Source organism: Mirounga leonina, unplaced genomic scaffold (genome assembly GCF_011800145.1).
Source record: "Mirounga leonina isolate KUSES-001 unplaced genomic scaffold, KU_Mleo_1.0 Mir_91, whole genome shotgun sequence".
Taxonomy (NCBI): Eukaryota; Metazoa; Chordata; class Mammalia; order Carnivora; family Phocidae; genus Mirounga; species Mirounga leonina.
The window spans coordinates 47,875,559-47,889,516 of NW_023270839.1; the positions used below are offsets into that span (position 1 = coordinate 47,875,559).

The following is a 13,958-nucleotide window of genomic DNA, read 5'->3' on the forward strand; positions in this document are numbered from 1 at the left end:
GGAGGAGGGTGGGCAGGGCGGGAGTGGCAGAGCCCACTGTCAGGTGCGGGGCGGGGGATCGTGAGTCAGTCCAGCGCTTGTGCCTTTGCCAGGTGATGGCGTCCCGGTGACGACAGTGCCCGTGCCAAATCGCCTGGCTGTGCCCGTGGCGTTGGCAGGCCAGCAGGCCGGTACCCGGACGGCCGCGCTGGAACAGCTGCGGGAACGGCTGGAGTCAGGGGAGCCCCCCGAGAAGAAGGCGTCCAGGCTGTCGGAGGAGGAGCAGCGCCTCGTGCAGCAGGCCTTCCAGCGCAGCCTGTTCAGCGTGGCACGGCAGCTGCCCATGAAGATCAGGATCAACGGGAGGGGTGAGCGCCAGGCCCCTGGGCAGGGCCTCCCCTCCTGCTGGGTGCCGACCTGGGCTCCCCTCCAGGGCCCGTTCACATCCTGGGACTGGGGTTCACATCCCAGAACGGTCTCAAGGCCAGAAAGTCACATGGTGCTTCTGTAGCCACTGGGATCTCAGCTCACCAAGCTGACCAAAAATTGCCTTAGGCAGCGCCCCGTTCTCTGGCAAAAAAGAGGAGTCCAAGGAGGAGGGGCCAGAGGCCCTCAGGGACAGCTGCTGTGCTCCTCTTCCTCACCAGCCTTTTGATCTGTCTAAATGAAAGGGCTCAGCCTTCCCCCCAGCGCCTCCCCGGATGTAGAGCTGGGCTCTGGGCTCTGGGCGGAAGGCAGCCCTTCCATCCCCAAGCCTCCACAGGGGCCTGAGTGCCTCAGGCCAGGCTGCCTGTGACCCTCCGGAACCAGGGGAAAAGAGGAAATACAAGTTTGGTAGCATCGTTGACATCCTTCCCTCCCCCTCCTCGTTTTTTCAGGTGCCCTGTCTTCTCCTCTCCTGAATCACACACTCCATGCCCCTTGTTCCCTCCTCCCCCTGCCCCCACACTTTCTTTGCGGTTCTTGCCCTTGTCACTGTCGCAGAACAAACTTCAGCAAGCATGTGATGGGAAGAAGTCAGGTGTGAAGGGAGCTGTGTGTATTCGCAGGCAGCACTCCCTGCCCCCCTGTCCCCAGGTGAGGAGCAGGACGCTGGCGGCAACAGCTCTGCTCTGTGCCCCTCTCAGGGCCGGTGCCCCTGGTCCTGCACAAGCCAGACACTAAGAGAAAAACAGCTCATCTGGAAGAATTCTTGGCTGCATGGTGAAAGGACGGAGTCTGGGCTGAGCCAGGCAGAGGCCCCGGGTACCAGCACCTGCAGCTTTCACAGATGGTCAGGTTGAAATGGGTCACAGGTGCCGGGCCACACACTGGGCAGGCAAACCCTCTCCTTGAGGACCCAGCCCGCTTAAGTGGAGGAGAAGGAAAGGCAGGTTCTCAGAGGTAGTGACTGGGTCTTCCTCATCTCGGTTCCCCAGCCCGATGGGTCGGTAGGTGCTTAGTTAGGGTTGGCCGAGTCATGCTGAAAGTGTCGGTGCACAGCCAGGAGCCAGGGTCAGTGCTTTGCTGCCTGTGATCCCTTTCCTTGGACAACAGAGGAAGTGGGGGAAGTAAGTGGCTCAGCGGAAAATGGGGAAAGCAAGTGATAGGACATTGGCAAGTCTGGGTTCTCTTGCCAGACCTGACGCTCAGGAGAAGGTGTACGGATGCTTTCTAGAAGTGGGAGGCCTCGGCCAGCTGTGGCCAGTCCAGGAGAGTGGGACAGTCTCTGAGAGGACATTGCAGTGCCGGGAGGCCTGACCAGGCCCGCTGTCTCCCTTGTCCCCAACAGAAGACAGATCAGAGGCCTCGGCTGCAGCGCTGAACCTGGCCACTGGCAGCATCGGGAGCATCAACATGTCTGTGGACATCGATGGCACCACCTATGCAGGTGAGGCTCTTGGAGCTCTGAGGGAGGTCCACAGCGTGGCAGTCCTGGCTGGCCCTGCTTGTCACCCTCCCATCTGAACCCCCTTCCCAGGGGTGGCTTTCTTGCATGTAGTCTCAAGGTTCCAAAGGTTAAGTGTTTTTTCCGGCCAGAAGCTGAGGGTTGCTAACTGGGTGACAGATCCCCCCAGCTTTGACAGAACGATAGAAATCCTCCATCTGACCCTTTTGGACCAATGGCTGGCTCGTTAATTACAACCGTCCTTTAGTGTGAAGCTACCCATGCCCTAAACATCATGTCATAAGCCACCTGTGACATACTGCTCTCCTCGGACCGGCTCAACCCCGCTCTCCCTAAACACCGCCTGTCATTCCCTTTCTTTAAAATGGATCAAGGACTGACATGCAGGCAGAGGAATCTGAGTGCGGCAGAAGCAGCCCCTGTTTGTAGGATTTCGCCCAGTCCTTCACAGTTGTCCTTCTCAGTCTGGTTGGGCAGTGGTTTGTTTGTTGGCTGGTTGGTTTAGCACCTCTACCGAGTCTTTCCAATTGCTGGAAACCAGCCCTTTCCCCACCCCCCATTTCTTTGGTTTAGGTGTGAGTTTCGGCATGAGCCCAGCCAACTCTTACTAAGAGCAACTTGATGAGTGGGGGCCGGAGAGCCCAGGCATGCTAGCCTCATGTTGGACAGAGGGCTTGGGAGGTGCCGGGTGGAGGGGCTTAAAGCTGCACATTCTGTCACACTGGGGGCATTTCCTCAGGGCCTGTTCTGTCCCTTTGAATGTTCCTGTTCTGGGGGCTGGGCCCCGTTGGGGCACCACACTGCAGGCCTCATGCTCTGGATCTCTGCTGGGCCACCAGCGGTGGGCATCAGGGTTGCATCCAGGGAAGGGACAGAGCTCCTGGAGGCAGCCTGCAGAGAAGCAGTGATGCCAAGTTGCCTGCCAGTCACCGCATGGCTGGTGCTTCGGAGGCCACATTCAGAAGTCTCTGCCTGACACCGGGGGCCCCTCGAGGAGACCAGGCGAGCCAGCAGGCAAGGCCTAGGTGCCCTTTGCCATCTGGTGGTGTTCGGTGGCCTAGGAGGCTTGGGGGCTGTGAGGGGGTCCATGGAGAAAGCAGGGAAGGAGGGGATCCGTGTCTGGAGCTGATAATCCTCTCCTTCTCTCGGGAGAAAGGAGGAGATCACACTTCCTTCTCTCAGAATGGGGAGCAGTCAGAAGAGAGGTGAAAGTTCCCCAGACCTCACCTGCCTCAGTCCCCGTCCCACCTGTGCCCTTTGTCAGTGGGTGTGCAAGTCGCGCAGGCCAGGAACCAGGAAATTGTTCCTGGGAGCCCGCAGAGCCGAGCGCACCCCGCTACTCTGCTCTCTCCCCCTCTCTTGCTGCCTGCACCGCCGCTACCCTGGTTTGGGCCTCTCCCCGCTGTTGGAGTGGCTTCCTTGCAGGCCTCCATCGCCCCTGTTCTCCCAGCCCCATGGAGAGCATTGTAAGACACAGATCTCATCTTGTCCCTCCCCGTAAAACCTCCAGGGGCGTCACCGTCAGCACAGTGCAGGGTAAGACGCGCCTCCTGAGAGGCCCACGGGCCTCCCGTCTCTCCCGGCCCTGAGTGCACGCTGCTGGGCCCCCGCCGCGGCTCTGTCACAGCTCTGCCTGGCACGCCGGCCCTTCCTCAGGCCGCACTTTCTGCGCGCCCAGGCCTGCTCTCTCCCCCGGAGCCTTTCCTGACCTGCTCGCCCTTGCCTTCTGACCTTCTCTTTGTTCCCACCACCCGCCGGCGCCCGCAGAGCACTAGTTGTGTCTCCTCAAAAGCATGGTTTACCTCTGCCCCCTCACCGGCCCGTGAGCACCCGAAGGGGGAAGGTGTTGGGGGAAGGTGTTCGGGACTCCGGGCGGCGGCCAGCGCGGGGTGCGGAGGGGCGCAGCCCCGCGCTGGGTCAGGCAGTGCCCGCTTGCGGGGACAGAGCACGCCCGCCCGTGTCTCCTCAGCTGCTCACACTCGCACCCTCCCCCCAGGTGTGCTGTTTGCCCAGAAGCCCGTGGTCCACCTCATCGCGGGGCCCGCCCCCCAGAGCCTGGGTGGCAGCGCCAGCGGCAGCAGCAGCTCCCACTGCTCGCCGAGTCCTACCTCGTCCCGGGGCACCCCCAACGCCGAGCCCTCCACCAGCTGGTCCCTCTGAGGGGCAGGACCCAGCTCCCCACGCCCCACTCTCCTGTCGAGAATGGAGGAGGTTGATGCACAGAATTTACCTCATCTCACGGAGCCCATGTCAAACACCATTTGGCCAGATGTTGAGAGTTTGGACATGTCCGTCTGTCCAGGCTCCGTTCAGGTCCTGCTGTACTCTGGGGACAGGGAGAGGCTGCAGGGGCAGGACAGGGCAGCGTTGTCCAATCAGGGATCGCCCTGGAGAAGCGGGCGGGGTCTGCGGGCGTCCAGCTTCCTCCCGGGTTCCCAGGCCACCTCCTGTCCTGGGCACAGTGTGTCGACAATCTGTAAGCCAGCACAGGGCTGGAGGCCCTCCACAGCCCTTCCCCTTTAATTTATTGCCCTTCCCCTGCCTTCTGTCAGGACCCCAGGGTCACTGGCCTCTTCCCCTGCTCAGTCCTCCAATCTTTAACTCCCACGTGGGGCTGCTAGGGGCCAAGACCATGCCTTCACGGCCTTTCTCTGTGAGCATGGGATGGGGCCCTCCTAACCCACCTTGACTACCATGTGTGGTTCCAGGGGTGTGGGTCCCTCAAATCCAAGTCTTGAAGCAGTCCTCAGGGCCCCATACTCCCCTTTTAGTGGTCCCAGGAAAAGGGGCACACGAGGGCAGTCCTCAAGTTCCAGGGCTTACCGGGTACCTGCTGAGGGAGAGGCAGAGCCTCAGGGGGCTGGCTGCCCAGGCAGGCCCTGGCACCCATTTCACACTGACCTTTTTCTGGCCCTCCCAGACCTCACGCCCTCACTCGCCCTTGTCGGCCAGCTCTCCCAAGAACAGCCCACTTGTCCCTTGGGCCCTCCCTTCTCATGGGGCCACCTCAGCCCCGGCATCCCCAAACCTGCTGATGTCAGGTTCATTGAAATACCTCAGATTTGTAATTGTTGATGTTTGATTCTTCAGGAAGTATTTGCATCTCTGAACTCTTTTTTATATGTGTTTTGCTGACTTTTTTGTTTTTAATTTTTATTGTTGTTACTGTAGCACCAAAGAAATGAAAGCAGATCACCCCCAAAGCCGAGCAAACATTTGGTACCCCAGCCCCTCCGGCCCTTCGCTAAGACCCCAGTGAGGAGGCGGGGAGGCAGGCAGGAGAGATGACTCAGGGATCACAGTGGCGGGGGAAGCGGTGGAACGAGAGGCCCATGCTCATGAAGGTTGGGTCCTGAGACCACACAGTTCAGGAGATGGCCCCTGACCCATTTCCTGCCGGAGCAAGGCTTGTCGCACACCCCTCCCTGGCTCCCCAGGGTGGGGACAGAACGGTTGCCCTTTACTCAGCATTCCCATCTCAGGGTAGGGGCAGGCCAGAGAGGCTGAGCTGCCCCAGGGGATAAGGGGATGCTGTGAACTCCGTCCTCCTCTGGGACCCTGGGCTGGAGCAGGTTGCTCCCATGTTGGAAAGATGAGTGGTTGTCACACAGGGCTCCCCTCTCATTGAGTACGCCCTGCAGAGCTCATAGAACACCACCCACTGGGAAATCATCAGGCTCTGATGGTGAGAGGCCACATCGCTGGCGGGAGCCCTGGTGCGGCTAGCATTCGGCCCTGTCTATGAAAGGAAAAGGAAATCAAAAGCTTGAGCACAAAACAGCTACCTCAGCCTGGTAAGCTGCAGCTCTGCTGGACTTCATCTTCTCGCTCCCCTCCCCAGGCTTCCACACACTCGCTCTCACACACTCACACAGCCCCGTCCACTGGGGCCTGACCCTCTTCTGGCCTCAGGAGCCTTCCCACCTTACCCACCAGGTAAGCGCAGGTGGTGAGCAGAGAAGGGCGTCTGGGATCTGGTGCCAGGGAGGAGCCCAGTTGGCTGGCGCTGGGCCCACTTGAAAGTGTCGCAACATTTGGCCAGTGTGTCTTTCTCAGGGGTTTGGTTACAAAGGATGGACTCTTCCCAGCCAGAGGACGCAGGGACAGTGCACTGTGGCTTTCTGGTCATTGGATCCTCTCCCCTTCCCCACGCAGCTTGAAAGCCCAAGAGAGGGGATGCCAGCAGGTGTCCCAGGAGCAGGGCCCCGGGCAAGAGAAGCTTTCCCTGAAGGGCACAGGGTAGGCTGTGGGCCAGGGCCGCTCTGGGCTCCCCCCCCCCCCCCCCCCCCCTCCCCGTCTATGTGTACTCTGACCAGGAAAATGTTCTAGCACATGGGTAGCCTAGGCAGTGATAAATACCTCAGACGTCCTCTTGCAGCAAGTGTCTGTATATGTGGTGGTTATTTTCTATCTTACATGTTCTCGAATGTTTATATTTCAATAAACCTCTACCTCTTCACACAAGCAGGTCTCTTGGGTGCTTTCTGTGACTCTCCCAGTGGGCAGCGAGACCCCAGAGTGCTCAGCCTTTTTTTCTGCCATGATACACATCCTATGGCTACAACCCAGTTTTGGTGCAACCAAAAGAAACAGGCAGGGAGGGAAAGCATGGGGGATCTATAGCTGCCCTCTTCCGCAACAACACATGCCTCACCTGTCTGTGCAGCCCTCTGAGGCAGGCAGATGGGGACCTCTTTGCCGTTTGGAAGTGCTAGCAGATGAGGGAGACACTGGGACAGTCTTGAGCTTCTCTCACTGATTTCTAAACACCTTTTGAAAGAAATGAACCGTCCTTTAGTGTTTTGTTTTTTAAGATTTTGTTGATTGATTTGGGCAAGAGAGAAAGAGAGCAGAAGTCGGGGGAGAAGGAGGAGCAGACTCCCCGCAGAGCAGGGAGCCCAACTCGGGGCTCGATCCCAGGACCCCAGGATCACGCTTAACCAACTGAGCCACCCAAGCACCTTTGTAGTGCATTTTCAAAAAATAATCTCTACACCCAACGTGGGGCTCAAACCCACAACCCTGAGATCAAGAGTTGCCTGCTCTACTGACTGAGCCAGCCAGGCATCCCCAGTCCTTTAATAACTGGTAACCAGTAATTGGTATCACATCTGACAGCTTCCTTTGACACAGCAGGGAGCTGCCACGTGGAGCCGCAGTGGGCCTAGCCTAGCAGAGATGAAGAGAAGCAGGGTCCAGAGACCTCCAAGATGGAAACAGTGCTCTGTGACTGCAGGGGGATGCTGAGGGAGAAAGTGGCAGATGCGTAAGGCTCCTGACAGACCTGGAGAATCTAGGAAGAACAAAGTGCCGGGCCACTGCAATTCCGTCCCATTTCGAATTAACAAGAAAATACAGAAGAACATCTTAAAGACCTTGAGCAAGGAAAGAATTTCTCAAATTAGACCCTCCAAAAGAGTTTACCAAAAGATACCGGTATTTAAAATGACAAACTGGGGTGGAGGGGGAAGCAGACTCCTGGATGGCTCGGTTGGTTAAGCATCTGCCTTCAGCTCAGGTCCTGATCTCAGGGTCCTGAGATTGAGCCCCGAATCGGGCTCCCTGCTCAGAGAGCCTGCTTCTCCCTCTTCCTCTGCCTGCTGCTCCCCCTGCTGTGCTCTCTCTGTCAAAAAATAAAATCTTAAGAAAGGGGAGGGGGGGCAAAAAGAAGGGCTGGGGAGAGGGGGCAAAGTCATGAACAGGTGTTTTGTAGAAGAGGAAATACAAATGGCTGGACCTCATTGTGATCAAGGAAATGCTCAGAAAGCCATTCCACACCATCAGATTGGCACAAACTTTAGTCTTACAATGCCAGGTTTTGGCAGGGATAGATAGCAATGGGAACTCTCACAGACTGCCAGGGAGTGTAAATTAGTCTAACCACTTTGGAAAACATTTTGGCATTACCTAGTAAAGTGACACATGCCCAGCAATTCTGCTCCTAGGTTTGTACCCCAGAGGAACTGCAAGGATGCCCCCAGGAGACCTGAGAGCAAATTTCTGAAGGCTGGTGTGTGTTGTTTAAGTTCTTTGCGTGAATTAACTCCTTGGATCCTCTAAACATTTATGAGATGAGACTATTATCCCCATTTTACAGATGAGGAAACTGAGGCACAGAGAAGCTGAGTAACTAGGTTGAGTTCTTTTAACTAGTGAGAAGAGCTTGCAGGGCTTCTAATTCAGTGGCGACAGAGCCCAAAGTCTGCCCTCCCCACAACTGCTAAGCATTCTACGCACAGTGTCCACTCCACCCACACCCCTATGAGGCAGTGACTTTGTTCATTTTACAGATGAAGAAACTAAAGAGCAGGAATGTGCTCGAAGTCACACATCTAGTGAATGGCAGGGCTGGGAATGGACTAATCAGCTGCCCTAACCTCTCCTGCATGTGCTTCCCTTCAGTGAGGGGCGGGGGCGACCCAGCCCGGTGACAGAAGGAAGCAGAGGTTGGAGGGTGTGTTTAGTTGTCCCAAGGCTCCGTTCTGCCCATATCCCCCTTGCTCTCTGCACGGCCGGGAGTCACCTGCCGGCCACTAGCAGCCCCAAGGTGCTCCGGAGACGCCGTGCCGGCTCCCCGCCGTAACCTCCCCCACCTCATTGGTCAGGGCTGGTCACGTGCCCTCCACATAGCCAATGGGAGCGAGGGGCGGGGCGACCTAGCGCGGTGCGGGGAGGGAAGCCCGGACGCCGACTGCGCCTTCGCCTGACAGTCCCTGCCCGGAAGGAAAGGAGAGTTGGTGGCTTGCGGCTTCTGAAAGAAGGTTCGGAATCACCACCGGAGGGAAGGGAAGAAGGAACCGAGCAGAGAGGCAGGACCGGGACGAGTAGGGGGCCCTGCTGCGCTTGGAAACAGTGAGGTACAAAGCCCGGCAGCAGCTGGGACACAGGGACAGACAAGAAGGCCAACGGGTGGCGGGGTCGCCCTCTGTGGCAGAAGGCAAACAGGAGCCGGTGGAGGGTGGGTGCCTGGCCCGACGGGAGGGCCCTCCGGGAGGGCAGCACTCTGGTTTGGAGCGCACTGGGTCCTTGGCAGGGGACCCAAACCACTCAGGCCCATGTAAGCAGAAAGGAGAGGGATTTATTTTCCGGGTGTGGAGGACCCCAAGGACAGTGGAACCTGGGGCTGGCCTCAGCAAGCGCTGCCAATGGAACGTACTCCTCTCCTTCTGAAGACCAGCTCGCCCTGCTGCCCCGGCCACAGAGCAAGGCGACATGACCATCCCAGAGGTCAAGTTTATGTCTTTTCCATACAAGAGACCTCCTGGGCTGAACCAAAATCTCGCCATCCCAATTCCACTTCCTGGGAATTGTCGGCTCCATTTGCTCTCACTGAAATTAAGCTTTTTCTGCCGTGAGAAACAGCAGTTGACAGTTCCCAAGTTCTCTCTGTGTCCAGTCTTCAGCCCTGGAGAGACTACGATTTTGTCTCAAGTCTAGTGATCAGGAAGGGGCCATTGGCTCAGTTGGGCTCAGGACCCAGTGCTGGACCCATCCACTGAGAACTCGGCAGCCCCCACTGCAGTGGTGTGAATGGCAGGGAGGGCAGAGAACATTTTGCAGAAACGACACTGAGAAACAATCTCAGAGGTGTTCTGTTCTTCCACCCTGCCAGATTCGCCCTCTGCAGAACTCTGCTTCAGTTAAGTCAGTAGATGGAGGAAGTTAAGTAGAGTGACGGAGCTGAGTAGGGTTCCAATTTTGGAAGCACATGGCCCAGCTGACAGAGCTCTGTAGGGCAAGGAAACACACAGCAGGGTAGGGAAGGAAGTTCAGAAAGAGAAAAATGGTCAGGTGACCTCGAGGGAGGTTAACTCTAAGTCAACCTTGCCTGTGGCCATTGAAGATGGCCATTCTATTAAGCTCAGAAACGAGAAATCACCTTTCTGGGACAGGTTAGGGGAACCAGGGGGTTTAGCTGCTGTTTTGCTATATGACTTTGGGCATGTTACTGCCCTTGTCTGGGCAGTTTCCCTATCTGTAAAATGGGGACTATAGAGTGATCTATAGATCACAAGTGAATCAGAACTCACTTTGAAAAGTCTAAAGCGCAGTGCCCAAGGCCTTCACCAGCAAGACAGAAGGCCCGTGGTCATCATTCTGCTGGCACCAAAGCGATGAATGGACCAACAAGCCCCACAAGGACCCCAGAACCCCACTGGCCACTCCCTGCCCAGCTCTACTCCTAGCCACAGGGTCCCCCCTGGGAAAGGGCAGGTGGCCTCATCCACTGAGAGTCAGGAACCTTGTGCCAACAAGGGCATTTCAGGCCCTCTATGGCAGGCAGGGGACAGGGAGGCCTCTGACTGCAGCCACCTGTGACAGGTCCCGTGGCTCAGGCCTGACAGAAACCCTGGCATGGGGGGCTAAAGGCATAGCCATACAGGCCTCTCCTCTCCCCGGGGAGTCCTTGCCCACCCTTGGTTCCTAAAGCCTGTCAGTCTGCTGTTAGCTCACTGTGGGCAAAGGGCAGACCTCAGTCTCTTGTGTGGCAGAGTGACACTCTAGGCCTCAGTCTCCACACCACCTTTCTCCCCCAGTCGGGGCACTGCCCTGGTTGCCAGCTTTTCTCAGACCTCTCCTCCCTGGCTCTTGGGCTTTGTCTGACATCTGGGGACAGATGAAGCAGCAGCTGAGCCCATAGAGGGCAGAGAGGCAGGGCAGGTACCAGGTGTGGAGTAACTCCAGCTCTACCCAGGAAAGGGGAGGCGAGCTGAGGAATCCATTCAGAAGCAGCAAAGGCCCAAGCTGGAAGGACCCTCTGGGCCTGTTTCCACCCCCACCCCCAGCTTGCAGATGGGGAGACAAGGCAGAGAGAGAAACTGGGCCTGGGTCTCACAGGGAGGCAGGGGTCACTCTGCTTGCTTCTCTGGAGAGTCCCCAGCTATTACCTTCAGGGGTTGAGAGGTGACTGGAGGTTCCTGCCCTCCCGGTGCTAGAGTACTGATGCTCAGAGCTGCACCGGCTCCTGCCCTCTGGGGACCCTGTTCAGCCTGAGGGTCAGAACTCTTGGAGTTGACCCCATTCTCTAAGGGGTCCCCAGAGAGCAGTTGAGGCAAAAGATAGAAGTCTGTATCCCATGAGGCTCCTCCATGCAGGGTCAGAAAGATGAGGACCTCCATGGTATTCAAGTATAAAGCAGGAGCTGCTCCAGGCAGTGGAACATGCTACATTGTCTATCATTGGCGGCTGCATATTACAGCACATTGTTTCCTGAGTTTATTAATTGTAAATAATGCCTTGTTGATGAAATACTAGATAAATAGACTTTGTGACTAAAGCCCTATATGCAGGTGGTCTTGGGCACACCTCCATGGTTTTATGACTTTAGTACTGACTCACCCTAACTGGACCCCAGGGGAAACTCAGGGGGACCAGGCAGCAGGCACGGAGCCAGGCGCACCATCTCATGTAATCCTCACATGATCCTCTGAGGTAGGTAAGGTGGTATCCCCATTTTACAGATGAGGAGACTGAGGCCTCGAGAAGGCAGACTTGCTCATTGCTCACTGAGCTGGTCCGTGGTGGAGCTGACGCGAGCACAGGACTTCTTGGCTCTGAAGGCCACCCTCCTTTCTTTCGTGACCCCAGGCCCAGGAACCCAGATGTCCTAACTCCTCGCCATGCCCCTCCTGCTTCTTCCCCTGTGCTCCCCTCCTCAGAGAGAAGGCAGACCAGGAGATACACCAAGTCCCAGGCCTGGCACTGTGTCCCCCCCACCCAGGGGATGACAGGGCTCTCTTAGCATGTCCCCAAATGCCCTCTCCTGTCTATCTCAAATCCTTATGGGAGCGGGGAGAGCTGTGAGCCCCTCTGTGAGGGAAGGGGGTTCCTCCCTGCAGAGCCCCTCAGATCCAGGTGCCCCTCACTCCATGGTCCTCACTTTTCTACCACTGCTGCTCTACCCTCAGCTTCTTGGCACGGCTCTCTGCCACCTTGGGGAGGGGGGAAAGAAGCAGTGAGAGATGAGGAGGGGTTTGACCAAGTCTGGGAAGGGCAGGTCAGGGGCACGGGGGATTGGGCATAGGGGACCGTGGGCCCCCTGGGCATGCAGGCCTGGCAGAAGCACAGAGACGGAGGGGTGCTGAACACCAGGTTCTGGGCACCCTCTAGGGCCCGCTGCTGAGCCCCTCCAGCTCTGGGTCCCAGATTTTCTGGAGCTCAGCACACATCCAGGCCAGCTCCAAGCCCACCTCCTTCAGGGAAGGCTGGGAAAGGGGGCGCGGGGAGAGGGGGTCATTGGCTCCTAACCTGATCGGGTGCTTCAGGACATCACCCCACTCTGGTTTCAGAGCCCCATTCTCACAGGGGCCTGCCTGGGACTCTGCCTTGACCCAAACAAGGGGCATATTGGCCGTCAGGTGCTGGGAGAGGCTGATAGGACAGCACTTGGGGGAGGGAGTAGGATGGCCTCATTCTGCTCCTCTACACCGTACAGGTGACTACAGATTCCCCCGAATCCAAAAATGCAAATGGGTGATAGTCCCTCAGTGCTCCGTATAAGCTACACCACCCAGCCTAAGGGCTCTTGAGATGAGGCCAGGTCTCCAAAACCTCCCCATCTCCAGATCCTCCCGTGTCCCCTCATGCAGGTCCCTGGCCTGCAAAGCCTTAGCCCTGATGCACTTTGCATTGACTGGGAAGCCACAGTGCAGGGGCAGGACCACCTGGTGCTCCAGCCCGGGATGGGTCTAGGCTCTGCTCTTTTTTTTTTTTTTTTTAAGATTTTATTTATTTGACAGAGAGAGATACAGCAAGAGAGGGAACACAAGCAGGGGGAGTGGGAGAGGGAGAAGCAGGCTTCCCGCTGAGCAGGGAGCCCGATGCGGGGCTCGATCCCAGGACTCTGGGATCATGACCCAAGCTGAAGGCAGATGCTTAACAACTGAGCCATCCAGGCACCCCCAGTCTCTGCTCTTGACCCTCAGTGAGCACACCCTGATCCCAACTCCCTGGTTCCAACAGGCCAGGCACCCTACCCTCCATGCCTCCTGAATTCAGCCCTGCCTTCACCTCCCCAGGTGGCCTTGGTCTCAGCTCCTCCGGTCCCTGGTCACCAGGGCCCAGTGTGGTCTTAGAGGGCCCAGCCCACACAGCAAAGGTGGATCAGAGTCTTCTCCTTTGCCTGGGAGGCCCCACCTTTAGCCCTGCCCCCACATTGATCTGAGGGAGGGCGGCCAGGACCCCAACCAGCTTTTACCTCCTGTGGGAGCTGGAGCAGCTCCTGTCCTGCCTGCCCCCAAGCTCTCCCCTCTACCTCTGGTGGCGCCCACCCTCAACACTACTTGGCTCCTTTACCAGCTTTGGCTCTGGCAGCTCCTGGGGCCTGGTGGGACAGCAAGATCTGTCCCTTCATCCCCACCCCATTCTGAGCACCATTAGTCCGCCCAAGGCCAGGGGGCCCCTCAGCTGGGGCATAGGCCCAATTCTTACGAGCTGGACATAGTGTGACCCAGGGACAGTGACCCCCTGGGTAAACCGAAGAGGGTCATGGGATCAGTGAGGATCAGAACCCCTAAGTACTGCCGACACCACTCCCAGTGTACAGATGAAGAGCTGAGCCAAGATAGCCAGGGCCACTAGGCCACAGCCTCATCTGTGTCCTTAGGAACCCTGTCCTCCCCGCCTGAGAGGCCCAGGGAGGATTCCACAAGGGCCTCCCCAACAGGCTGTGTGGCTGGAGGCTAAGGGGAGTGGGAGTGGGCTTGCCTGGTGCCCACTCAGCAGGTGCCAGTCTGGTCCCCGGGCCTCCTCAGGGGAGCTGAGGGTGGAGCAGAGCTCACCTGCCCTGTGCAGACGCTGGGGGCTTGCTGGGGGCTCTGCCGTGGCCTGCACCTGTGGGCAGAGGGTGGGTGGCTAGGATTCAGGGACACTGGCCTCCCTTCTAGGCTGACTGGACTGTCCAGGTTCTCCTTCTTGTTCTGGGCTATGAGCAGGCCCAGGCCACGCGGACCTGAGGGCCCCGCAGGCAGCCTCCAGCTCCTCCCCACCTTCCACCTCTGGATCCTGGCAGCCATCTGGTTTTTCTTCCCCAGAGCCTGCATCTTGCTCTGTCGCGTCCATCTGAGGGGACCCCCACCCCATCCTCTTGTGC

The 13,958-nt window shown here is 57.8% G+C and overlaps 1 protein-coding gene across 2 annotated transcripts in view; it reads left to right on the plus strand.

The window, feature by feature from the left end:
• Positions 1-6,365, plus strand: part of ARID3B (AT-rich interaction domain 3B) — a 52,909-nt gene extending 46,544 nt beyond the window's left edge. For both annotated transcript variants that reach the window (XM_034994301.1, XM_034994302.1), the window contains 3 exons: positions 93-347; positions 1,751-1,849; positions 3,864-6,365. In XM_034994301.1, the coding sequence (XP_034850192.1) occupies positions 93-347; positions 1,751-1,849; positions 3,864-4,027 (518 nt within the window). In that variant the 3' untranslated portion in view covers positions 4,028-6,365. The remainder of the gene's footprint in view (positions 1-92; positions 348-1,750; positions 1,850-3,863) is intronic.
• The last annotated feature ends 7,593 nt before the right edge of the window (positions 6,366-13,958 follow it).